We start from the raw sequence: 26,846 nt of genomic DNA, 5'->3' as shown, positions 1-26,846 counted from the left end.
AACCCGCACCCCCTGGGGAGCGCAGAACCCCGAAGCACCTCTGCTGCCAGCAGTGACGTCAGGACCGTGTCCTGCCACCTCAAAAGGTGCCAAACCCTTTCCTGGGGCTGGTCAGGGAGCCCTGCACCCACCTCCGGGCGGGGGGACACAAGGCTGGAGATGGGGTGTCCAGACCCACAGCACCTGGGGGGACCCCACAGAGAGGCTTCACCTGCTGCGGCGGCAGTGCCTGTTTGCAGAGGCATCACTCGATAGGCAGTATGTTCTTCAGAAGATCCCTACTCCAGGAGTCAAAATAGCATGAAATTTAATTTTACGCCTATTTGACAAAGCTAGATTTCGCCTCCAATCAGCGGGGAGATAAGAGCCCTCGGCACAAGTGCGCGGCCAGTTTGGCAGCTGGGGCTGCCGATTTAATAGGTGAATTTACAGGAACAACACTTGAAAATCCCCTGGCTAGTGAACCATTAAGGTGAGCCCTGCCTTCCGTCCCCGCGTCCCTCCCCGCGCCGCTCTCCCGTTGCTGGGTGCTAAAGCAAACCCCAGCTCTGTTTACTGAGTCTACTATTACAATACGGCTACCAAATATTTGCCAGCCGTCAGCTCGCTGCTCCGCTATAAATACTTCAGGCCCAGGTGGAGGGACGGCGAGGGGGAGCGGCGCGGGAGCCTATGCATGGCCAGGCAGCAGCGCCAAGGTGAGTGCCGAGCCGCGGCCCTGCGCGATGCCCTCCTGCACTGGGGTGTTTCTCCAGCTGAGGGTGGCAGCAGGGAAGGCTGGCTCCATCCCCGGGGTGGCCCCGGGAGGCTGAGCCCCACACCACCCACCCCAGGGCAGCATGGAGGCAGGACCGGGGGTCCCACGGTGGGGACAGCACAAAGAGGGACACATGGTGACCCCAGGGATGGCAGCAATGCTGTTTCAGGCAGGGCTCAGCACCGTGCTTGGTGTGGCAGGAGCAGGATTTGTCACCCAGGATTTGTTCCCTGCCCAAAGACCCTCTCAGGGCTGGGGGTGCTGGTGGTCCAAGGCACATGGCTGGGGATGCCCTGCAGCGAGGCAGGGCTGGGGACCTCACTCCAGAGGGGCCTCACCCAGCCCAGCAAGACCCAGCCATGACCAGAACCCACCAGGGTGGTGCGGGGAGGTGGCCAGGCTTGCTCCATCGCAAGAAAACCTGCGGGGCCATTGCGTGGGCAGGGCTTGGGGACCAGTGTCCCAGGTGCTCAGCCCAGGGCGGCAGGGGGCTCAGCCCAGGGTGGCAGGGCAGAGCCCCCTTCACCTCCACGCACAGACCCGGGGTGAAGGGGAACATCCCGCTGCTCCACAGCTCTGGGGGGTGTCCCCACTGCCCTATATCCCATGACTTAGTGGGGACATCCCTGCTGCCCCACATGCCATGACTTGGGGATGCTCCCATTGTCCCACATCCCATGGATTCAGGTGGACATCCCCACTGTCCCACATTCCATATCTTGGTGGGGGTGTTCCTGCTGCCCCATGTCTCATGGCTTGAAGGGGACAGCCCTGTTGCCTGGTGTCCCAAGGTTCAGTTAGGACATCCCTACTGCCCCATGTCCCATGGCTTGGGGAGGGGGTGAAGATGTCCCTGCTGTCCCATGTCTGGTGACGCAGGGGCCACGTCCCCGCTCCCCCATATCCCACGTCTTGGTGGGGATGTTCCTGCTGCTTGATATTCCATGACTCAGGGAGTATGTCCCTGCTGTCCCATGTCCCATGACTTGGTGGGGATGTCCCTGCTGCCCTGTGTCCCATGACTCAGAGGGAATGCCTCCACTGCCCTGTATCCCATGGCTTGGTGGGATCATCTCCACTGCCCCATGTTCCCTGGGTTTTGGGGGACATCCCCACGGCCCTGCAGCCCCACCCTGGCCATGGCATGGCACAACACGGTCCCCCTGCTGCCTCGGGGCTGAGTGCCACTGCGGGGCAGTGGGTCCGGGAGGGTGCTGGGGTGCGTGCCACCCTCACCCCGCTGTCCCTGCCCGCAGGGTGAGTCCAGGCCCCGGGGTGCCCCTGCGCACTGACATGGCTGCGGGTGTCATCCAGCCACTGGCCGAGCTGCGGCTGCCCTCGCCCTTCCCACATGGCCTGCTGCTGCCCACACGCCCCGAGCCCGACTTCCCCGACCTCTCTGAGGAGGAGGAGGAGGAGGAAGAGGAAGAGGACGAAGAGGAGGTGGCGGATGAGAGTGTGAGGCCGGAGCTGGCTGTCCCCAGCGCCGCTGAGACCACCCTGCGGCTCCTCAAGTTTTCGGAGCTCATCAGCTGCGACATCCAGCGGTACTTCGGCCGGCGGGGCCGGGAGGAGGCCACTGGCAGCCATAGCATGCCCGAGGACTGCGGCTCGCCCCGGCGTGCCGAGGGCCAGCCCGAGGCTGTGGCGCCCAGGGGTGGCCCAGGGGCCATGCACAGGCTGGGGCCACTGGCCGAGCTCTTCGAATATGGCATGCACCGGTGCCTGCCGCCCCGGGCAGCTGGCAGCAAGACGCAGCGGCTGGAGAAGAAATATGGCCACATCACCCCCATGCACCGGAGGAAGCTGCCACCCTCCTTCTGGAGGGAGCCAGTCCCCGGCCCCACCGGCCTCCTCCACACCGGCACCCCCGACTTCAGCGACCTCCTGGCCAACTGGACGGTGGAGCCGGGGCCGGAGCTGCCGGGCACCGGGCGGGAGCTGCCGCCCGAGCCAGGCCACCCGGGGCTGGAGGCCGAGCCCTTTGCTGGGCTGTGACCCCACGATGGCCCTGGGGGCCCCCAGCCCCGCCACGTGCCATCCAGTTAATGATAAACCCGGTGGCCCCGGTGCCAGCACCAGGGCATCCAGAGCTGCCGTGTCAGAGCTGGCGATGGGATGAGCGAATAAATGACTCCCGTCAGGCACCAGTGTGTGCGGTGTCCTTTGCCACCCACCACCGCGGTGTCCTTGCCACCAGTGACAAAGGGCCACTGCTTGGCCTGGCCCTCGGGGACTGCCAGCTGCCCCGGCAGCAGGAAGCGGAGTGAAGTGCGGTGCCGGCAGGAGCCAGCAGCCCATGTTTACTCTGCGGCCCAAGTCGGTGGATCCCATCCCCTTATCTCGGCCGCCGCAGGGCAAAGGGCGACGCGGGGCCTCATAAAGCGCCCGGCTGCCAGCACCCACTGTGGACCCATCACCGCCTCGGGGACCTGCTGCGCCCCACGGCAGTGCCGGGGAACCAAAGCCACACTGGAGAGAAGGGCCATCCCGTGGCGCCAGGAGGGCGGCTGGCCCTTCCCCATGGCCCCGGCTGTTACCAGGGCCCAGCCGAGGCATCCCCCGCTTTGTGGCAGCTCTTTGTTGGCCTTGAAAGGGAAAAGCAGCCGGGATGGGGCAGCCACCCCCCCGCCTTGAGCACTCCAGCCCTGCCGGGGGTTAAGGAAGGTGGGGGGTCCCACCAGCGGTGGGGATGGGGCTCAGCTCAGCCCCAGGAGGGACACACCAACAGACGTGGCACTGAGCCTAGGCAGCAGCACCAGGGGGAAGAAGGGAGGCAAGAGAGAGATAGCACCACAATAAAAGTACAAACAGGCTTTATTTCAGCACATCATCCCGCAGTCAAAAGCCCCCCCCCGACCCAGGCATCAGGTTGCCCCTGCCCAAGGGAGGAGGGGGGCAGCCCCAAGCCTTGGCAGGGGGCAATGCTAAGGTGAGGAGCAAGGATGGTGGGAGATGGGGGAGCTGAGGTGCCAGAGCTGGAGCCTTCCTCATCACCCTGGGGAGTGGGGGCTCTGCTTCCTCCCCCTGACCAGATCCAGGGCTGGTGGTGGGTTTTAGGGTGCCTGCCAGGGCAGAACAAGCTGCAGCAAGTACATAAGCACACCACCCAGGGGTGACACTGGACCTGGACACAGACAGAGGTGGCAGCAGCAATGGTGCAATGAGGGCAGGAGTGGCAGAGGGACACACAGTGGGGACACAAGCTACAGGACCAGACAGCTCTCCCTTTCCCATCCCTGCCCTGAAGCCCAGGGGTGTCCCCCCACATGCGGGTTGGGGTGAGAGTTGGCTGCAGGAGCCGAGAAAGAGCAAGAAGCAGCAGCTGCTGAACCACGGGAGCCCTTTTATTGCACAGCTGAGCAGGGCAGAAACGCAGGAGCCTGCCCCACGGCTCAGCCTGACCCAGCCTGCAGGAGCACAGGGCAGTGGAGACAGGAGGGAGCCCCACCATGTCCCCTCTGCTCCTCACACGGACCCTGCAGCAGGGACCAGGGCAGAGCTAGGTCCCGGACAGCCCAGGCTGGGTGGATGAGTATGTGCCATGGCAGAGGACTGTGCCCAGCTCAGCAGGGCACTTCTGCTGCCCCTGGCCCACTCCAGCCTTCACCCAAACCTCAGGGAGAGCCTACGCCAGGAGCTAACTGAACAAAGGATGCATTTTCATCCCCTCGGGAAGCAGGGAAAGGGGTGAGAAGAGGAGGCAGCAGACATGGGAAGGCAGCGATGGGCAAGAGAGCCGGGGCAGCACAGCCGTGCTGGTGCTCCGGGCACCGCGATGCCTGCACAGGCTGGCCCAGTCCTCTCCCCACCTCCCGCAAAAGGGGGTCCCTGGCTCCAAGGGGCTGGGACACGTCTCTGCTGGACGGCACAGCCCCATGTCATGTCTGCGCCAGCGAGAGCTCCTCCAGGCCTTCCTTCCCCAGTCGGTACCTGGCGAGGTCCTTGCGGGTGACCATGCCCACCACCTGCCGGGAAAGGGAGAGGTACAGCCCCACGCTGGTATGCAGAGCCTGGGGACAAGGGCAGTGTCCCCCCAAGGAGCCCAGGCTGCCCACACGCGGCAAGCAGGGACTGACCTCGTTGCGATTGTCCACGACCACCAAGTGCCGCAGTCCCAGGGCTCGGAAAAGCTTGAATACCCGTGGCAGAGATGCCTCCTGCAAGGCAGAGAGAGCGGGGCTGTGTGGGCTGCGGCATCCCCAGCTGGCATCCTCAGCCCACCCCTGACCCCCGGGACGCTGGGGTGCAGAGGGGTCCCTGGCGCGTTACCTGAGGCACAGTGTAGGGTGAGGGGTTCATGAACTCGCTGAGGTCGATCATGCACTCACGCTCGTCCTGGGAGACGTGGATGGACTGGATGGGGGGGAAGCGGGGGTAGGCATCCCGAAAATCCTTCAGCTTCAGCCGCCGCTGCACCAGGCTCAAGTTGGCCCTTTCCACAAAAATCTTGGGAGGAGAGAGATTGCCAGGGTCCGTCCTGCAGCGCCAACAGGCACTGGGGCCAGGGCAATGCACAGGGGCAGGGAGGGAAGGGGGCAGGAGCATGGGGCAGATGGACTATCTGCAGAACAACAGCCCATTTCCCATTGCCTCAGGGTTTGTGAGCTTGGTGGGGTGCAGGATGATGCTGGGGTACCCCAGCATGTCACAGCAATCCCCACCATCTCCTTGGGTGAGCCGAGGGAGATGACAAGGACCCTCCGCCAGCTCCTCCTGAGCAAGGCAGGCAGCAAAGGCCTGAGGCAACAGTGGGACAGGGGCATGGGGGCTCAGGCACAGCCCGAACGACCTCCATAAAGCATCACCCACCTTGTGCTTCAGCAGGACGATGAGCTGGGAGCGCAGGATCAAACCCCGCAGTCCTGCCACCTGCAACAGAACACAGTGCATGAGACAGGGCTGTGAAGGTGGGGGGACAAGGACGAAGGTCCCACTCCACAGTCAGCCCTCGCAGGGCATCCCCTCACCAGCGGTGCCCAGCCCACCTGCGTGGTGTCAGGGTTGCTCTCCACCACCGGGAAGCCATTGTGGTTGGAGGAGGTGTCGCTGAGGATGTCCACAACTGTGCCCACTCGCTCGATCCTCCGCAGGCATGTGACAGGAGTGCTCATGACCTCCCTGCAAGGAAAGCTTGGTGTGAAACGCAGCCCCACGCCCCAAATACCCCCCCCAACATACACGCCTCTGCAGCCCTGATGCCTCCTCTGTCCCCAAAACCTGGCAGGGACATGGGGAGGGAATGCACTGCAGGCCACAGTCCCTGCTGGGGAAGGAGCTGGGCTGGTGGCATCAGGGGACAGCAGGCTTCTGGGACCAATGTGTGTCATCGCCAATGGTGTGGTCCAAAAGCTGCTGCCCCAGGAGTGACGAGCGTCCCCCAGCCCACCTACCTGGCCGTGAGGGAGTGGGACGTCACCGGGGCCTCCCAGTGCAGGAAGGGCACACTCTGGAGCTGGATATGCATGTCGTAGAGCCCCTGCAACGACAGCCAAATCGTCAGGAGAAGCCTGGTGAGATGCCGAGGGGTACAGCCAGGCAGCAGCTATCCTCAAAGAGGGAGCACATGCTTGTCCTGCCCCCCCCCCCGCAGCTCCTCAGCGCCCCCAACCCACAGCCTCTCCATGGGTCCCAGGCTCCCAGTGAGCACACCAGCCCTTACCTCCACAAAGTAGTCTCCCACAATCTTTGCCGTCATCAGCACCAGCATGATAGGGAAGCCATAGGTGACATTGCCCGTTGCCTCCATCATGATGACCGTGAGACTCAGTGTCATCCGCACTATCCCACCTGTGAGAGGCACCCAAGAGGTTTAGGGGGCAGGGAAACATAGGATAAGGGGATAGCAAAGCACCTGAGGCCCCTCAGTTTCTGCACATAGAGTCATAGACTGGTTAGAGTTGGAAGGGACCTTAAAGACCATCTCATTCCAACTTCCTCTGCCCTGGGCAGGGACACCTCCCACCACACCAGGTTCCTCAAAGCCCCGTCCAACCTGGCCTTGAACCCCTCCAGGAATGGAGCAGCCACAGCTTCTCTGGGCAACCTGGGCCAGGGGCTCACCACCCTCATAGCAAAGAATTTCTTCCTGATATCCAATCTAAATCTCCCCTCTTTCAGTTTAAAACCATTCCCCCTCGTCCCATGGCTGCCCTCCCTGATCCAGAGTCCCTCCCCAGCTTTCCTGGAGCCCCTTTAGGGACTGGAAGGGTCTCTAAGGTCTCCCCGGAGCCTTCTCTTCTCCAGGCTGAACCCCCCCAACTCTCTCAGCCTGGCCTCATATGACAGACGCTCCAGCCCTCTGATCGTCTTCACGGCCTCCTCTAGACCTGCTCCAAAAGGTCCACGTCCTTCTTATGTTGGTGGCCCCAGAGCTGGAGGAGTACTGCAGGGGGGTCTCAGCAACACAGGACCACCCACACAGGCAGGGACAAACCCAGCCCTCACCAGTGCCCCAGCATTGCCCGTGCTCGGCAACGTTAGGAAGCCAACAGCCAGGCTCAGCTTCAGCTGGGGAAGAACCTGCCCCAGGGAGGCAGGGACCATGCCACTTTCACCCTGACATGAACAGGAGGTGGCCAAGACTGCGCCATGGGGAACTCACCCAGCTGCGCGGCAGCTCCCATCAGGGCATACTTCCCGGGATCAGCCCAGATCTGAGCACAAGAGAGAGAAGGAGCCGAGTCAGCTGCTGGCTCCAGGACATCCAGAGATGGCGAGCAGTGCCCTGGCCCCCAAACCCTCCTCTAAAGTGGGGAGGAGTGTGCCTGGGGCCGCCTGCACAGCCCAGCTGCTGGCAGGGCTCCGTCGGGATGTGGGAAAGCCCAGGAAGACAGCAAGTGAGGAGCCAACCCACTCCAGACCACTGTGCCATGCTCTTAGCCTGCTCCATGCACGCTGCCTGCACGTGCCGCCTGCCCAGCAGCGAGGGAGGAGGGCTGGGTGGCACAGCTCCCCCTGCCCAGCACCCCATCCCACCAAGGACTCACCGAGCCCTTGGTCAGGTAGGACAGGGAGATTCCGAAGAGCCTCCCCCAGGCAGCGCCGATCAGCAGGGAGGGGATGAAGACCCCTGCGGACACTGTGAGGCCGTAGGTCCAGCAGGCCAGGAAGAAATACATCAGCGTGAACATGCCCAGCGTCATGGGGTTGTAGGAACCTGAGGTGGAGAGAGAATGGAGAGTCAGTGCTGGTCCTGCAGCCCAGGGGACACCGGAATGGGCTGCGGCCATGGGAGAACAGACAGCAGCAGCAGCTCCACGACACACTCCCAGCAGTGGAAGCCCCTCGCATCGGGTGCGCCTTCCTCTCTGGCAGCACAAACCTTTCAAACCATCTCTTTAGATTGTTTCTGCCCCTCAAGGGCCCTGCCAGCCGGCTGGTGCCACCCCAAAGCCCTCCCATCCCACCGAGTCCAGCACATGCCTTTCCTCCCTCTTGTGACCCGTGGTGACCTGTCCCCTCCCAGCCCCGCGGTTCCCAGTTCCCAGCCTCCCACGAGGCACCGTGACGTACTTCAAAGCCCCGAGGGACCGCCAGCGCCAGAGGACGAGGTCGGGAGGACAGAGGTGCTGGTGAGCTGGCAAGGGTCCTACAGCCAGCTTCGGGATCAACTCAGCAGAGTGGGTCCTGCAAACCCCCTCCGGTCCCTCAGCTCCCACGGCAGCTCCGGCCAGTCCCATGCTGCCCCACAGCGTGGGCTGTGCCATCACAGTGAGACCCTGCTGCCCCCAGGACCCAGCCTACTGCTATTTCAGGATTGCTGAGCAGCTCGGTCGAGTTTAAACGAGTGCTTTGCAACCTCCCCTTCACCGAGAGGTCAATGGACCGAAGCCCTGAGCCAGGGAGGACCCAGCACTGCAGGGAGCAGCCCCAAGACACAAGGATGGCCATCACTTGGCTTCAAGTGGCCAAGCTGCACTCTCTGGGCTGAGGGTCTAGAAATTGGGAGCTGTTTGCTCCCTGCCCACATGCAGCTTGTGCACAAAACTCAGACCAGCAGGCAGAGGGCACACTGGGTCCAAGGAAAATGGGAGCTGGAACCTGGAAGGCAAATTGCATTTCTTAAGCAAACCCAAAGCCCAAGATCCACCTCCGCAACCTGCCCAGAAGGTAAAGTCATTCTGGGGCAAGAGGCCCTGGTAATTAAGAAAACAGCCAGGGACATTTCCAGGATGGATTTCAGACAGCCAGCAAGGGTCAGACATCCCACGCAACTCAGAAGCGGCAGCTTGCAAACAGGCATGAACAAAACCAGGTCCTCCTCCACAGGCTCCCGAGACCACAGCCCTTTGGCCAAGGTCACAGGTGCCACCAGGTGCAGCATCCATCCTTCCTCCTTCCACCAGTCCAGGAAAGGAGCAGGCACAGTGCTTTGCTGGATCCCATTTCATAGGGCTCCGCTGATCATAGAATCGTCCAGGTTGGAAGGGACCTTTAAGATCATTGAGTCCAACCATTAACTCAACACTCCCCCAGCCCAGCACTAACCCATGTCCCTCAGCACCACGTCTGCCCAGCTTTTAAATACCTCCAGGGATGGTGACTCCACCATTTCCCTGGGCAGCCTGTTCCAATGCTTAAAAACCCTTTTGGTGAAGAAATTTTTCCTAATATCCATCCTAAACCTCCCCGGCCCTTGAGGCCGTTTCCTCTTGTCCTATCGCTTGTCATCTCCTGCCTTGTCCCACAAGCAGCCAGGGAACAGGTTGGCCACCTTGTGCAAGCCTGGGCCTGCTCTGCTCATGTTCAAGGACCTGTTCACTGGGTGCACAGACCTGGAGGGTCATGGAAGAGGTTGACAACGCTCTTCTCGGGCGTGTTGAAGAAGGCAGTGGCCATGGAGTTGTACTCTCCATCAGCACAGAAAAGCTGAGGGGGAAGAAAAGAGAGAGTTAGATACAGCAGATGCGGGCTGCCCCACAGCAGCGAAGGCTACCAGGCTCAGGGGGACCTGCATCTCCTACCTGCAGGGGATATGCCACCGTGCTCCCCTGGATGGGCTGGCAGTCTCTCGAGCAGTAAATCATGACAAACCCCACAGTGGCTGTCACCGCTGCAACCAGCATGGCCTCAACCACCTGGAGGCAGGGCCGGTGGATGTACCTGCAAAGGGACCAGAGGACCGAGGGTAGCACCCAGGGGTGCGGGCACGATCACCCACAGCCTGGCGTGGCACATCACATCAGGCATACAGACACGCTGGCTGCCTCTGCTCCCTTCCCAGAGCCCTGCCAGGCTGTCCTGTGCGCTGTCCTCTGGCAAAGCTGTTGTGGGGATCTAGAGCATGAGGGAAGCAACAAGAGGAGCTTTGCCCAGCCAAGTCCAGCAGACCTGCCCACCTCCCCTGCACGGAGCTGGGCACAGCTCCCACGGAAACATTGGTGTGATCTGGATGGGGAGACAGGGCAGAGCCAAGCCCTGAAAGCTGCGGCCCACAAAGACCCAAGAGGAATGATGCCCAGGAAGCTGCTGAAGACGCCTCACACTCCACTGCCACAGGTCATAGATTCATAGAATGGTTCGGGTTGGAAAGGACCTAAAGATTATCTCGTTCCACCCCCATGCCCTGGGCAAGGACACGTCCCACCAGACCAGGTTGCTCCAAGCCCCGTCCAACCAGCTCTTGAACACCTCCAGGGATGGGGCAGCCACAGCTTCTCTGGGCAACCTGGGCCAGGGGCTCAGCACCCTTGGAGTGAAAAATTTCTTGCTAATACCTAATCTAAATCTATTCCTTTCTAGTTCTAGGTCGTCCCTCGCCGAGGCCACAAGGCTGGTGCTGGTGTTTGAAAAGCTGGTGACAAGTATTGGCTGTGCCAGAGTGAGCTCAGATGGCTTTAGCAGCTCTCTCCGTTCTCTTGTTATTCTCAAAAGCACATAACAGTCAGGTCGGCACAGTGTTTGTGCTTCCTTGGGCCCTGAAGTCACTGAAGGGAAAGACTTATCAGGGTCAGAGCAACGGTGGGATGCTGCGGGTCACAGCCTTGACCGCAGGCAGCGAGAGACATGCGGCATCTTTGCCTCCCAGCTTCCAGGGGCTGCTGCTGTTCACGTTAAGTGTGAGATCACAGCTTTGCTCCGGCTGGGGACGCCGCTTCGAGGGAGCACAGAAGGTGCCAGCCAACCCATGTCAATCACCTTAGTTACCCACGAGCTCTTACCTGATCCGGAACATCGTTAACCAGTAATTGAGGGCATTGAACAGGGCCCCAAGGATCCCGCCTGTGAATGCAAAGGAGGAAAAGCTCAGCACGCAGGTCCCAGGCTCTCCTACAGCTGCCCAGAACACAAGGCACCCGTGAAGCTCAAGGAGATGTCAACAAGCTACCCAGTGTGATGGGTGGCCCCGGGACAGGCAGACGCTGTCCCTGCAGAGACAGCCAGGACCTGACACCAAGAGGAGCCGGCACCAGCAGTGCCTTGGCCGGGGCGTCACAGCACTGGCACCAGGCAGGGGGGGGACAGGCCAATTCCGCAGGCATAAGGGCAGCTCGTCTGAAAACCAGGGGCTGCGCTGCACTGACCCCACTCAGTGACCTTGCAGTACACGGATTAAAGGGCTCACCTTTGCTGCAGGGGTCAGGGCTGGGCCAGGATCCAGCCCCACAAGCAGCCTCTGCTCCAGAGCTTAATGGATTTCACACTCTCCCCAGGAAACTGGATCCCAAAACTTTTTAGATCCAGACAGAGAACAGAGGAAATTATTCAGACTAATCAAATTGAAAGTGCAGCACTCTCTTACCAACTACTCCCATAAAGATGAAGATAGGAATTTCCTGGATTGTGTATCCCATTTTCTGCAAGCAAGAAAGAAATGGGTTTCAGATCTCCTGACCCATTTGCAGCCTCAGAGCTGTCTGCTGGGACAGCACCTTTCTCCCACAGACTGTCACTGTCTGCTGGGACAACACCATTCTCTGCTGGCAAGCGGTTCCCAGAGCTGTCCCAAAGTCCCCCCAGCACACTGCGCAGCCCCCAGACCCAGCAGTGGCTGCAGAAAAGCCTTCTGATGGCCTTGGTGGAGCTGGGATCTGGCCAGACCCCACAGGCTGCTAGGGCAGAGCCTGCCTCAGCCCCTGGGTGATGTTTTAAGACAGACTGGCGGCCCCAAGCTGCTGTGGGCTGTTTCTAAACCCCCGGCAACAGAGCCCTACATGGGGAATATCTGTGCCATACCTCGTTATCAAACCTGCCGAAGTTGATGAGCCCAGGGCTGGAGAGATCCCAAGCATTGCCATGGTAAACACTCAGGACAGAGTTCAGAGTGAACGTAGAGATCATGGAGGCGAAGAACTGGAAGACGACGCAGCCCGGAGTCACTGCCAGACGCCTCCAGCCCCAATCCCTCACCACGTGCCCCCCACACTACCCCAAATCCACCCCCCCTTGAGGCCCTTGGGTAGGGTTTGGGACCCACAGTGTGGTGGGGACAAGAGGCCACGTTCCCCGTGGCAGCACTGGGAAGCTTAAACTGACCACGAGCTCACTCCTCCTTTTTCCTCTCCATTGCCCAAGGCAGCTCCCTTGGAAAGGAGCTGGCAGCAAGATGGAGCTCAGCAAGGTCCAAATTCAGCCCCTGAGGACCAGGGCACAGAAGGGGAGCTGGGATACTGTTCCCTGGGATGCGTTACACACAGCTGCCCAGCTGGGGCAGGGAGGGAATCAGGAAAAGGCAATGTCTCACACCGGAGCCAGCAGCCCTCGATTTACTGCTCCTGCTTTCCAGCACTTACGATTCTCCACGTCAGGAACTGGTTCCAGAAGGAAGCCCCTTCCTCCAAGCTGAAGAGGACACCCCCTGCAAATGCAAGACACAAACACCTTCACAAGGGGCGCATGCCATGGACCCCTGGCTCACAGCACCAGCCAAGGCACCCAAACTCATCCCAGCCCAGGTGCCCTGTGCTGGCCCAGACCTCACAGGCTCCAGCAAAGGGACCAGCCAATCCCACCAAGCCATCAGTGACGTACTGACAGCATTGAAGCCCGTCCACTGCTTCCCTCCATCCCAGGGAGGCAACATTTGGGATCCGAGACAGATAATCCCCCTTCTCTCTGCCCAAGACCTGCATGGTGGGGCAGGACAGCTCGGAGAGGGGCCAGACACTTTGCAGATCCCGGCAACTGCCTCCATGCAAGTGGGAGCAACCTCCAGACGAGATTCACGTGCAGGGACCGCTCAGCGTCAGAGAGCCAAGACACGCACCCACGGGGGCACCAAACGCAGCCGAGACGCCAGCAGCAGCTCCAGCCGAGACAAAGTCCCTCTTTTCTGTGTCTCGGCGGAAGTACTCGAAGATCTGAAACACCGAAGCGAAGGCAGGTTTAGGGTTGGCCACAGGCATCGGTTTAGGGAAGACACAGGGTATGCCATACATGGCCCCAAGCCACCAGCGTGACGCAAGGAACAGCCCGGTTTCGGCACAGGAAGGACACCTGCACCACAGCCCCTCAACACCAACCTTGAAGTCTCGCTTTAAAGATGTGGATCTTCCCTGGGAGATCCCGGCTGCAATCACCGCTCCAGAGTGAATCATGGGTCCTTCCTACGGGCAGCAGAGTGGAGTCAGACCAGAGAAGGAAGAACCCCAGGGACAGTTGAGGATGGTTGAATGCTGCTCACCAGGTCTCAGCCCTGAAGAAGCTGGAGGCCAGCGCTCAGGCACACAGTGCCATGTCTCTGCAGAGCTTGCCATTTCCCCCCTAAATCCTCCTTCTAGCAAGTGGCTCCTGTGGCCACCTCCTGTTCCCACCAGCAGTCCCCTCCAGCCAAGGGGACAGGGCCTGACCTTGCCTGCCTTCGGTCCCAGCAACCTAGCAAGGTCCCAACAGGGCACCGAGGTGTCCCCCATCTAACATTTGCAGGGACAGTCACCAATGCAGGCTGGCTCTGTGGTACTGTGCGCCCCAGGGACTGGCACCACATGGCCCAGGGGCTCCCAAGCCTGGCCATGCTGCAGCCACCTTGGCCAGCAGACCAGGGAGTAAAACTGGGAAGTCACCACAAGGCCACCAGTGCTCTGTTCCTGGAACAGGGCCGGTGACAGGCTGTGGCACACGTGCCAGCAGAGGGTACCAATGTGCCAGGAGCATGCTGGAGAGCAGTTTGCATACGTCACCTTCCCAACAGCCAGGCCGCCGACCACCGAGAGGATGACCCCGCAGACTTTGATCACCAGGGTCTACAAAACAGAGACAACAGACACAGAACATCACAAGAGGGACATGACCACAGCAGCCCCATGGGACACAGACCCAGCCAGCTGCAGGGGCAGGAGCCAGCGACCCCAGGGAACTTGTGACTCTCAGCCCATCACCCCCTGCTGTGGCAACGGGGTTGGCCAACTTTCTTGTCCAGGACAGTGATCGTCCCCCTGTACTCTGCGCTGGTGAGGCTGCACCTCGAGTACTGTGTCCAGTTTTGGGCCCCTCACTGCAACAAAGACATTGAGGTGCTGGAGTGAGTCCAGAGAAGGGCAACGGAGCTGGTGGGGGGTCTGGAGCACAAGTCCTGTGAGGAGCGGCTGAGGGAGCTGGGGGTGTTCAGCCTGGAGAAGAGGAGGCTGAGGGGAGACCTTCTCGCTCTCTGCAGCTCCCTGAAAGGAGGGGGTAGCCAGGGGGGGGTCGGTCTCTTCTCCCAAAGAACAGGCGATGGGACAAGAGGAAACGGCCTCAAGTTGCCCCAGGAGAGGTTTAGGATGGATATTAGGAAACATTTCTCCACCAAAAGGGTTGTCAAGCATTGGAACAGGCTGCCCAGGGAAGTGGTTGAGGCACCATCCCTGGAGGTATTTAAAAGATGGGCAAACGCGGTGCTGAGGATGATTTAGTGGTAGACTTGGCAGTGCTGGGTTAACTGTTGGACTTGATGATCTTAAAGGTCTCTTACAACCATAATGATTCTATTATTCTTCCCTGCCAGAGCAAAAATGCCCCAAAGCTGCTCTTCCCAGCACCAGCTGCCAATCCCAGGGCAGATTTATCCGCCTGACACCGGGGAAAACAACTACAGAGCCCGGCAGTGAGCTCGTGCCAGCTCCCCCTCCACCGCAGTGGAGGCGGGGACCACCCCATGAGGACACAAGGTGCCCGGGCCAGCCTGGCGGAGGGGGCCCCATCACGGGCAGAAGCCCTGCATCCCACTACCTCCCGCTGCCTACCTTGAGGCGGACAACATGTGGTATCTTCACCCCGTTGAGATAGCATTTGATCTGGGGAATGCCACTGCCGGCTGCGACGGGCTGCAGGGAGTAGAGAGAGTGTCAGTGGCTGCCATGTACAGGATGAGGACATGCTGGCCACCTCACCCCCGTCCCTCAGCACAGGGCACACCAAGTACACCCTCAGGGAGGCTCAGAGATGAGGCCAAAGCCTATCTACAGGCTCTGGAGGTGGGCTTGAGGGAGGCACTCGCTACCCCTAAGGGCAAATATGCCAGGGAGAAGGAGCTGGATGGGTTCTTGGGGGACACCAGGGTGTTCCCACCATGTGCCATGGCAGGAGGCCCAGTGCTGCAGAAGGCTTGCACTTGGTGGCCAGAGAGAGCAAGGGCAAAGCCACAAGGAAGACACTGTTGACTCAGAGTGGCGCATGGGGAGCCATCACCCCCTCCCAGCAGTAACTGGCCCCAGTCTCTGGCTTTTCCTCCCGAGTGTGTCCCCAGGGCACCAACCAGCAGGGGCTCACGTACACCCAACGTGGACAGGCTGAGCTGGGGCCAAGGCTTGTGAGAGCCACCCAAGGCTGGAGCACACCCTCTGCCCATGCTGCCAGCGAAGGGCGGCATGTCCTGCCATCTAACACCCAGGAGAAACTCAACAGCACAGCTGGAGCCAACGCTGAGGAACTGGGGCTACCAATTTCTGACAATTTGAAAGAAATACATTTGCTGTTACACAAATTTGCATGTTTTCTGCAGACATGATCCTGCTTCCCCCCATGCCAGGGAAGGAGGCATGGGGGTACCCTACTCAGGCCACTTCTAAACTCTTACCTCTATGAAAGCGACGATCACAGAGCCCACCATCACCACGCTGGCGTTCAGTGTGGCCCAGAGTAACAGGGAGAAAGACAGGCCCCCTTTCTCCGTGAACTTGTCGATGTCTAGGGAGGTGGTTCAAGGAAAGACCAGTATCGGTTGGGTGCCACCCCTCCCACCGCAATAAGGCATCACTAGAACACTTTTTGGGCTGCAGCGGTGCAGATCCTGTGCACTTCGGGCAGCCAGGGCTTCTGCAAGGAGCATCCTCTGTTATGGCAGCCCCTGGCCACAGCTCAGCCCCGCAGAGCAGCCAGGCAGTCGGCAGCACCTTGGGTGGCAGGGTCTGTGCCACCAAACCCAGGCGAATTCCTCTGCCTCAGCACCCCTCCATGGCCACCAGAAGCAGAGATCCCACCCCTCCCTGCCGGCTGGTAGCCACAGCTCCATGGGAGGATACTGCCCTTCACCACCCGGTACTTCAGCCCAGCCAGGTTCTCCACCACGATGTCAATGAAGCAGGCAACGAGGCCGGTGAGGATGCCGATCATGGCACAGATAACCCAGCGCTTGATCTCCACCGTCCGGAAAGCCTGAGGGACAGACAGCCATCAGACCCCATTGCCACCCAGTCTGGCCCCCGCCAGCACCGGCGGGGGGGACTCCAGCCCACCTGGCCACCTTCCCCAACACAGCCCACACCTGGGCAGCTCCGAGGAGAGCTGCCCAGGGGAAACCAATGCTGGCTGACCCAGGATTGCAAAGCATGGACACAATTTAGGTATTTTAAGCTTGCCCCTCTGCAGGACCCCTAACAGCAGATGTGCTTTTCCAGCTTGCCTGCCTCCATCAGACCCCTCCTGTTGGGCTTCTTGCTGCAGCACTGACTCCCAAAGCCCCCAGGGCAGACCCTTCGCATGGCTCCAGAAGTCCCTCTGCTCAGTGACCTGCCCCATGCCTCCTGGCAATGCCACCATGCACACCAAGGCTGGCTCTCGTTTGAACCATCCTACACTGGGTCCCTGCTCCAGAGGTTTTACAGCTTGTCACAAGCTGCTCAGTGTCCATAAACCCACCCCGGCTCAAGTGCTGCTTCAGACACAACCTCCCCCAGCAGCCAGGCAGGGGAAACAGCTTCCCTGGGCCATCCCAGCTGCGGGCACAGTGGGCAGCTGGGTCACAGCAAGACTCACCGTGTGGTTTATCCTCCTTTCCTCCTCCAGGAACAGCTGGTTTTCGCTGTTGTCATAGTCCAAGCTCTGGTTTGGGAAAGGGAGATACTGTTACCGTCTAGCGCAGGAGAAGAGATGCCCATGCTGGGGAGGGCTGGCCTCAGACCCCCACCCCTGCTCCTCCACACCCCCGTATCTTTTTCCTCCCTTGATCCCATTCCTTCCCCACTGAAACCACTCTAGCGGGGCAATCACAAGCCCTCGCCCCACACACCTCACCCACTGCATTCCAGAGGGCAGAGCCTAGGGAGGGAGACAGGTACTTACCTCATACTTGAGCGACAGGAGCTTCTCGTTGTGGGGGATCTCGTTGGGACGCTGCCGAGGGAGCTCAGTCTCCTGCGGGATGCGATGCACAGGTTAGGAGGGCCAGGTCTGAGTCCTGCCCTCCTCTCTGCCACATAACTGCTAGTTTAGAGATGGTTTTCATGCTCAGGAGAGACAAGGAGGACTGCAGAGACACAAGCCCTAGTGCAAACTGCCCGGCAGGCCAGGATCCAGGATGATTTTCCACCAGTTGGTGGATGTACGGGATTTATGGCAGCTGGAACAGGCTGTGAGGCGTGCACCCTCACCCACCGCCTCCCCACTCAGGAGATTTCCCCATGGGCAGGACATTTCCCCGTGGGCAGACAGAGGGTTGGCCCAGCTGGGTACCACGCTGCCATGCTGATCCAGCGCTGCATCCGAGCAGCTCCATGCCCCAGCGGAGGGCGACCTTTCACCTCGGCAGGAAATTCCTTCAGTCGAAAGCAAGGAGCTATTTCAAGCAGGCCCATGTTTTTGGGCAGAAACCAAGTTCTGTTTCCCAAATGCCTTTGACCGTGCAAGTTGTTCCCAGCTCCGAATTAGGGCATTTCCCGAGGTGCCCCCAGGGCAGCGGCACCCTGCACCCTTCCCTGACCCCGCGTTACAGCTATGGCCAAAGCCAGCCCAGCTTTTCCTCCAAGGCACCGGGTTAAGACATATCGCTTCCCATTTCACAATTCCACAAGAAATACTTAGCAAAAGCCTTCTTCCCGTTTGCTCCTCCTACAGCTCCAGAGCTGAGGCACAAGCATCTAGGGAAGAAAAGCTTCTCAGATGCACATGGAGGGGGAATAACTTGAAAACTGAGAGTTTTCACAAGATGCCCCATCTGTCGCTAACCCTGTCCCCAGGGCTGAGACATCTTCCCCCAGCTGCTGTCCCACTGTACGTCCCCTCCCTTGCCTTCGCACTGAGCTGGGCAGCAGGCAAGAGAAGCAGCTTGGAGCTCTCACGACAAGAAAGAAATCCCTTCCCACACCACCAGGTTCTACATTTGCTCCCGTGGGAGGAAGGTTCCCGTGCCGGCAGGCTGGTGCTGGCACTCAGAGAGGTCCAAGGGACCACGATGTCCTCGGGCCAGCACTGCGGCTAAGAGGAAGCAGCGACGGTCAAGGCAGAGCAGCAGCCAGCCACCCACACCACGAAGGTCACCCAGCCCAGGAGGAAGCGCTGGAGCCCTCGTGGGACAAGCGAGATGTGAGGGGGAGGAAAAAAAAGCAGCCCTTAGTGCTGTTAGTAAAAGGAAAGCGGTCTCGGTAATGGCAGGACCCTTCCTGTGCCACTCACCAGCTCACGGATGTCCTCGTTGAGGTCCACATTGCTCAGCTGCCCAATGCGCAGGAAGGAGGAAGGAGTGAACTGAGAGGAGAAGGGAAAACAGGATCAATTCCCAAATGCTCCACAAGCCTTGGCAGAAGGAAGGAGCAGGCATGCTCGTGCTTTGTGCCCCTCACCGAGCTCTGCCTGCCTGCCAGAGCCCCCCAAAGTACAGCACCCACAGAGGAATGCTCTTGGAGGACACAGAGGTGGAGACCCACCACCCTGGTGGGAGCACGAGGCAGCGGCAGTCTGCTGGCGTTTGGGCAAGCTGCTCCAACCTGTCAGCTGGCCCCAGCTCTCCCTGGGGAAGCCGCCAGCCAGCAGCAGCTCATTCAGGATTGGCAGCCGGGAGCTCCAAGAGCTGGCAAGAGTCACCGACAGCCTCCTTCCGAGGAACGTGGCACCCCAATGGATCAGCCATGTGGCCAGCAAAGCCATGCCGAGCAGCACGTTCTGCACTCCCCTGGAGCTGGGGAGGGGCAGACCCCCCCAGAGAAGAAGAACCATCTCCACAGCCACAAGCACACCAAGACATGCCAAGGCCATCCCTCGGCCCACACACCCAGCCAGCAATAAGGGATGGCTGAGGGCACGTTTGGCTCTGCCGTCTGCTCCACGGGAGCCGTTCCCAGCCAGGGAGACGAGCACATCGGCACGTTCATCTCCCTCCCGGCACCCGGGACGGGAGCAACTGGGCTGCCAGCCAGCGCACACAAGAGGAAGCGGGGCACGCTGTTCCCCTCGGGGACACCGGTGCCTCTCCGAGACCGGCCCCGGCGCGATGCTTGGAAGGAGCATTTGCATCCCCCTCTGGGGAGCAGGTTCTCCTTTCGCTGGTGACCGCTCGGGCTTGTTATTGGCAGCGCAATTGCGCAACACGGGAGTTTTTGGTCTATTTGGGGCACCTCTTGTCTCCTGGCCGATGAAGACAAGGGCTTGGGCTGCAGCCAAGCCAGCCTCCAGCTGGGCAGTGCCACGAGGGGACCCGCCAGAAGCAGGCAAGCTGCTGTCACCCCTCCGCTGTTGAAAAACACAGGGACACACAAGGGCGCGAGCAGCACTGCCACTAAGCACAGCCCAAACACTATTTCTCAACGTGAAGATCTTCCCCTCCAGAGCCTCACCCCTCGCCAGCTGCCAGCCTAAAGGACTGGCGAATAAAAGAGGGATGGCGAGCAACAGCAGGGCCCCAGCACATCAGTCCCGCTCTGCCGGCAAATCCCAGACAGAGCCCCTGCAGCTTTAATCCCCACCGATCCCTTCTGGAACGTGCAGGCCAGAGCAGCCGGGAGCCGCGCATGTCAGTGCAGACGAAGAATATCCCTTTGTGTTTGCAGCCTGACCTATTTTCCCATTTCTCCGTCTGCTCCACGTTCTCATTCTTTCCCTGACCCACAGGCGGGTTTTGCCCCAGCTTCTCAAACCCTTTTGGTGCCCTTTTGTCCACAGCAGCCTGAGGGGTCAAGCACAAAGTGCTCCATGCAGCGGTTTTGGGACACTGGTTTGGCGAGACCAGCCTGGGCTTTGCTTCTGGTCCATGATGGCTCCACGATCCCCATGGAAAGGACCCCGCTGGACCCTTTTCCCAGCAGTCAGAGCAGACCACCGCAGGCTCCTGTGAACCAGGCACACCCAAAGCTGTCACCTCCCTGCGGGGACGTGGATGGGTACTTACATATAGTCACGAGCTGGAGGCAGGAGCAGCCTGTTTCAGTGCCTGTTGGTGCCCAGCTGCTCTGGTGACATGTGGGGGGTCTCAGCCATGTCCCCACCATCCTGGGGTGGGGGAAAGGACACGTTCCTCACCCTGAAACCCCCTGAGGAACAAAGCTGAGACATTGCATGGGAACCCACCTCCACCTGGCTTCAGGAAGCACAAAGACTTATGGCTCTCATTCGATGCCACACGTTCAGGGCAAGATCAAGGCAATGAGATGGAAACAGTCACTCACACCTTGTCCCCTGCTCACACCTGGGCTCAGATCTCAGGCACCAAGACCTCAAACAGGACCAGCCCTTCAGGAAAATCCTCCTTCTGCTAGCCATGGGGGTCCATAGACACACCAAACGTGGCTGAACTGGTGACACCCCCCACCACACCCCTCCCCTGTGGGGCAAGCGGCCAGGGCACGGCAGGGATCCCAAGAGATTAGATGGCAGCAGGACCCGAGCACAGACGAAGGGAAAGGAGCTGCAGTTGAACACGAAGCTGAACTTCGTTAGACAAGCAGCACAGTTCTAATATGTTCCCCCCTTCCCCTAGGTCCTGCCATCCCTCTGGCACCCAGACTGGCTGAGCGGCTCTGTGAGCGGAAGGCTGGCTCCCGTCTCGGGGATCACATGTCAGGAGGACAGGAAAAAGCTATTTCCATCAACTTATAAGAGGGACGGGGGGCGATCCAGGCAGCCAGGACCCAAGACAGAAGGTTATTTGTGCATGGCTCAAAGATTCAGCGAGCACATGGACAGCACTACCCTCCTTTGGATGTTTTTCAAACTCAGGCCAGGGCAGCTGCTGATCCTGGGTACATATGATGTTGGTGTGACCGCGGCACAATTATCTCCACATAACAACAAGCATTGTTGCCAAAACCCAGAGGACGCAGATGGGGTAACAGCTCTCCTGTCCCAGGAGAGGCTCTTGAGCCAACTGAGCCTGCCTCCCACACCGGCACACAAACAGCGACGGCACCCAGCCCTCGGCACTCCCCCTGTTCGGGTGGTAAAGCTAATTCCTGACCCATTCTGAGCTCTGCAAAGAGATGTCTGGAGCCTAGATTTCGACCAAGACTGCTTAACGTCTCTTTCAGCTGGGCAGTTGGTACACTGGCGGGCAGGAATGCTCCTCAGAGGGAGCTCACCAGGCTGCAGGGAAGCCCCAAAGTTCAACAGAGGCAAATACAAAGCCCTGTGCCTGGGACGGACATGCCCCGGTGGTCAGAAAGGAGCTTTGCTGAAAAAGTCTTGCAGGGAGGTTGCGGACAGATGGAAGAGGGGTCAGTGGCACAAACCTGCAGTGGAGGTGGCCAACCACCTCCTGTGTGGTGCAAGACGAGCCAGGAGGTCTGGGGAAGGGATCCCACACCTCGCCTGGCACCTGCAATAGCACATCTGGGACTTGGCATCCAGTCCGGGCTCACCGGGAAAGGAAAGACACAGGAGAGAGTCCAGCAAGACAGTCAGAGGCTGGAGTATGTGGTAAGACGTACAAGGAGAAGCTGGTGCTTCTCAGGGAGATCTTCCTGCTGTCTCCGGACACCTAATGAGAGGTTATGGGGAAGACGGAGCCAGACTTTCCTCGCAGCTTCACATTGATGGGACAAGAAGCAGCAGACAAGCTGCAGCAAGGGAACTTCTGCTTAGATAGCAGAGACAAACATTCACCCCGAGGGTGGTGACACACTGAACCTGGGGCCAGAGAGGGTGCAGAGCCTCCGTCCTTGGAAATACCCAAATCTCCACTGGACACGGCCCTGAGTGACCTGGTCTAAGGGATCTGCTCTTAGCGGGGGCTGGGCTAGAGACCTCTGAGGCCCTTTCTCCCTTCGTCATGCTGCCGTCCATTCCAGCAATGCTCTGAGATGGGCGAAAGCAAATTCAGGATCAATCTCAACAAGAAAACAATCTGGCAGAAGATCTCAACCACCACCTTCTACTCATGCCCTGAAAGGATCATCTCCAAGGTCGGGCAGCTGCAGCTGAACAGAGACACCAACGCCAGCCCGAAGCGTCACAGGTCGGGGTGGGAGACAGCAGCACCACTGCCAGTGTCCCCGTTTGGCGGAGGTGATATGAAGCCACGCTGTTATACGTGATGCCACAGCAGTGTTTTACCTCCAAGGAGAGCAATCAAGGAGCAATCCCTGTCTGTGAATAGCAGAACGACTTCAGTCAAGGCTGAAACACCACAGAACCAACACGGGCTGTGTGTACAGTGACCTCGCAGCGTCTCCCAAATGTCACTCTGAAGAACCATAAACAGGGAGCATCTGACTCTGCTCCACAGCTCATTTCCACAGGGATGAGCCAGCGAGGCCGTCCCCTGCAGGGCATCACCCACCCTCATAACCACAACCTGGCATGAAGACACCCCCTATACGCTGCCCCTTATCACCATCCTGCTGCTCGCTAACGAACTGGAAGCACGTGGCTTTCTGTTATCAATGAGATAAAGCACGGCGCAGACTGCATCGGGAGCCTACAGCAGTATTGCAGAAGCAGCGAGAGGGAAGCAAGATGGTTTACGGCCCCCTCTTGGCCCCTCCGTGTTCTGCCAAAGAGCCTCCAGTACCTGCTCGGGTGGGAAGGACGGCTCCAGGCTGCGAGGCCGTGTCACTAGGTGGTAAAGCTAATTCCCCTTCCCACAGAGGAAGCCATGGCAGCATCTGGGGAAGACGAGCTGTGGGGCTTTTGAAATCCCCCTCCTCTGACACACAAGCACGGCTGCAATGGGCTTCAAACTAAGGCAGCCATCATCCCCGAAACACACCACGCCAGGAGAGAAGGAGGCTCCTCACCTCCAGGGCCATAAGTGGGGAGAAAGCGTCTGCATTCCCCCCACGGCGTCAACACTCAGCTACGATTTTGCTTCCAACCCCCGCTCCAGGGCACGGCTGATCCTTGTCCCTCACCTACATGCGGCCAGGAGATGCCATTGCTGTCCCAGCCCATGTCCTTTATCCAGGCACCTTGTCCCATGTGTCCCCTCTGCAGAGGAGCAGCACAAGGCCACCATGGTCCCCAACAGTGTGGGCACCCGGCAGAAGCGACCGGACTGACTTGGGGAAGCTCCTGCCATCACCCAGGGGATGGAGACCAGCTCCAGGCTCCCGGCAGGGGGCAGGAAGGGACAGGCAGCCTCTCTGCTGGTAGCCAGGGGACGCGCGACCTGCAGCCCATCACCAGGAATCAGGGCTCACCCAGCAGACTTCTCTTTTTTCTCCCTCCCCCCAGACAAGATTTTCCGATTGCAGCAAGCGCGACAGCCCTCTGGCATCGTCACCCGGCCACAGAGGCTGCATTTTACACCCTGTTACTTGAAATGAAAGAAAACAAGACTGGCAACATCTAGACAAGCAGAATAAGCACACAGGCATTAAGAAGGACGAGCCACTCAGCAGCAGCAGCCTGGTCACATTTGGGTGACCTCCTGTTCCAGGCACGCCCTGAAGCACGAGCATTCTAGCAATCCCAAAGTCAAGGCATTTTAGCACAAATACGAGCACGTTCTCAGTGCCCAGCAAAGCAGAAGTGTTCTTTTTTGAAAAATGCCTAAGGACAGAAACTGGCTGCTCTTACTAAAATTGTCCGGCCACTTTTCAGCCTGAGAACTGACACGCACGGCTCGAGAACACAGGAATAGGGCAGCCCATGGCAGGCATCATGCTCAGATGTACAGGCAGCCTCTCGCTTCTCGATATCCCCGAGACACCAGAAAGTCCTGGTGAGAGAATGAAGGCTCTGGAGCAGCACTCAGTTGGCCCCAAAACCCGAGGAGACCTTGGGCACAGCCCCGTAGCATCTCTCCTGTGGGTGCATTTATCCAGCCCCTCCTCACCTCCCGCCCACAAGCGCTCAATCTCAGTCTCTGGCAGCAGCCAGAGAACTATAGACCCATGTTTCCTTTTGTCACTTTCAGATCACTTTCATTTCCATTAAACAAACACATGAGATAAGGAAGAAGCTCCTTTGGGGACATTTTAATTGTGTTACCATGACCCCAGTTTAAGTCTCCTGCGAGCTGAGCAGCTCCAGCCTCTTTTTATTTCTTTGCCAAAGCTGTCCTGCCTTCACTTTTCAATCTATACAGCATCTTCATAAACACACCATCCAAGGGAGAGAAGTGGTTGCCCAACACCGAAAGGCAACCCCAGCGCTACGGTGACAACCCAGCCAGCACTGCCAGGGGCACGCGTGGTCCGGAGCTCTGGCAAGGAACTCGCTCTGCTCCTTTGGTAAGGAAAATGCCACGTAGCACCCCGTCACGAGCTGGGACTGTGCTGTGAAGGGACACAGTGACAATAAATCACATCAGCAGGGCCAGGTCTCCACCACCAACCGTCCCTGCTGTAGCGGGGCTCAGGCGTTTCTTCTGAGCCACCAGGAAAACTCTTTCCTAACTGACCCGCAGCCACGAGATCAGGTTAATCCCTATTTTAACACCCTTCGGACCTGCAGAATTCACCACGTGGTCTTTAAAGACAACCCATGCTGTAAATACACGGGGTCCTGTTGTAGCGGCTAGGAAGATTATTTTTATTTTCACACCAGAACAGCTGTAATGGCACAGGCAACTCCTTCCAGCAGCCCTGCCCCACTCCCACAGCGCCACGCTAGGCACTTCCAGCCTAACAAACCTTGTATTTCCCTCTAATTAGCCTGCTGTTCTGACTTGCCCAGCAGCAGGGCAGCACAGCATCACGCTCGGCGAGACACCCCTGCCAACAGCTGTCAAAGGCTGGCACCACTCCTCCCTGTCCGAGATCAAGTCTCCCAACAACCTCTTCATAGGAAATTCGAGGATGTCACCCTGAGGCAGTCCCTCTCCCGCCTGGTGCGGGCACGGGAGAGCCTCGGGGACCCAGCCGACCCCACAGCCCTCACCCAGCACAGCCTGTACAGCCACAGCTTCGGTCTGTAACAGGTGCCGAGCACCTTGGCCATGGCGTGGTCCGTGTGCGGAGGAGAGACTGCTGGGCAGACTGCCCGAGTAACAGCCTCCGGCTGCACTGGAGAGAAGTTTGTCTTCAATTAATTACCCAAAATTAATTTGCAAGAAGGATTTGGCCTGTCTGTAACACGGCCCACCCTGGACTTGCTTTTTGCCAGCGGAGTTCCACACCTACAGCACGACGGCCACCACCACGCCAACGTTAAGATGCTCTTGTGTTTGAGCCCGACCTGTTGGTGTGGGCGGCAGCAGCAGCAGCAGCATGCCGGGCAACGGGCTCTCTCACAGAACGATGTTTTCCATCGAAATGAAGTGGGCAGCCCTGGCGGGTGGGAGCGGACCCTGCTCAGTGCTGGGTCCCTACTCATCCCGGCTGTCCCCACAGCTGAGGAGCAGGCAAGAGCCGTGCTGGGGCCCTGGCATTGCCAAGAGCTGTCACCTCGTGATGGCGGGACGGGGGGAGCCGTGGGGTGAGTCAGGCCCCACACTCAGTTTTCCCCCCACACTCAGTTTTTCCCCCACACTCAGTTTTTCCCCCACGCATGACCCAAGGGCTCCGTGCCCCAGCCATGGCTCCCTCCCGGCTTCTCCCCACACTGGGCCCTGCCAGGTTCCACTTCCCCTGCTTTGCCGGAGCCCAGAGAGGCCCCGACCTGCCCCCGGGGGTGCTCAGGGAGCAGAACCCCAGAAGCCCCCGCCCAGCCCCGGGGCAACAGACACGGTTAAACGCTACAGGGGAGGCGGACACGACCCCAGCACCACTCCGGCAGCCTCTCGGCACAGAGAGGCCCGGGACGAAGCAGACCTCCCTGCCTCCGGTGCGCCGGTACCCCCCACCCGGTGCCGGTACCCCAGCTCCCCGGTTCCAGTACCCAGCTCCCGGTCCTCCTCCTCCCACTCCCAGTTTCGGTACCCCCCTCCCTAGTTCCGGTACCCCTCCTCCCGGTGCCAGTACATCCCCTCCGGGTGCCGGTACATCCTTCCCAGTGCCGGTACCCCCCCTCCCCGGTTCCGGTACCCAGCTCCCGGTGCCGGTTCTCCCACTCCCTGTTCCGGTATCCCCCATCCCCCAGTGCCGGTACCCCCCTCCCCTGTTCAAGAACACCCTTCCCGATGCCGGTACATCCTCCCCAGCACCGGTACCCCCCTCCCGGTTCCGGTACCCCCCCCGCCGACGCCGGTCCCCACCTGCCGGGCGCCGCCCGCCGCCCCGGGGCCGGTGCCGTTGAGCAGCGGGGTGGTCTCACCCGCGCGCTCGTCCTCCTCGTCGTCCTCCTCGTCGCCGTCGCGACCGGACCACGACACCTTCTTGGCGACGTTGGCCATGCGGGGCGGCGGCAGCACACACCTCCGCCGGCCCCTGCCTCACCGCCCGATCATGTGACCGCCGCCGTCACGTGAGGGCTACGGCGGCCGGCGGGGGCCGTCCCGCCCCGCGGCACCATGGGAGTTGTAGTCCGGCCCGCAGCCCCCCGTCACGGAGCGGCCCGGCGCTTACACCGACCGAGCGGCCCCTGTGGCGCCGGCGGGGGAAAACGGGCACACGGGACAGAGGGCACCTGCTCCGGCAGCGCTGGC

At 60.0% G+C, this 26,846-nt stretch overlaps 2 protein-coding genes across 2 annotated transcripts; one reads left to right on the top strand and one right to left on the bottom strand.

Annotated features, from left to right (window-relative positions):
* Nucleotides 1-525: 525 nt before the first annotated feature.
* PERCC1 (proline and glutamate rich with coiled coil 1) lies at nt 526-2,848 on the top strand. The gene is made up of 2 exons (XM_063344582.1): nt 526-698; nt 2,014-2,848. The coding sequence occupies exons 1-2, from the start codon at nt 673-675 to the stop codon at nt 2,753-2,755; spliced, it is 768 nt and encodes a 255-aa protein (XP_063200652.1). The 5' UTR covers nt 526-672; the 3' UTR covers nt 2,756-2,848.
* A 708-nt stretch (nt 2,849-3,556) lies between these two features.
* On the bottom strand, nt 3,557-26,654 carry CLCN7 (chloride voltage-gated channel 7). The gene is made up of 25 exons (XM_063344378.1): nt 26,457-26,654; nt 18,566-18,637; nt 17,237-17,308; nt 16,931-16,996; nt 16,198-16,330; nt 15,753-15,862; nt 14,920-15,000; nt 13,879-13,941; nt 13,222-13,305; nt 12,966-13,059; nt 12,493-12,557; nt 11,936-12,052; nt 11,502-11,556; nt 10,921-10,981; nt 9,724-9,862; nt 9,535-9,628; nt 7,747-7,916; nt 7,362-7,413; nt 6,420-6,547; nt 6,151-6,236; nt 5,746-5,878; nt 5,570-5,629; nt 5,030-5,206; nt 4,837-4,917; nt 3,557-4,725 (listed from the first exon to the last, which is right to left on the bottom strand). The coding sequence occupies exons 1-25, from the start codon at nt 26,592-26,594 to the stop codon at nt 4,639-4,641; spliced, it is 2,418 nt and encodes an 805-aa protein (XP_063200448.1). The 5' UTR covers nt 26,595-26,654; the 3' UTR covers nt 3,557-4,638.
* Between the last annotated feature and the right edge of the window lie 192 nt (nt 26,655-26,846).

This window comes from Chroicocephalus ridibundus, chromosome 8 (genome assembly GCF_963924245.1).
Source record: "Chroicocephalus ridibundus chromosome 8, bChrRid1.1, whole genome shotgun sequence".
Lineage (NCBI taxonomy): Eukaryota > Metazoa > Chordata > Aves > Charadriiformes > Laridae > Chroicocephalus > Chroicocephalus ridibundus.
The sequence above is the reverse complement of the archived record's forward strand: the minus strand, read 5'-3'. Positions and strand labels throughout refer to the sequence as shown.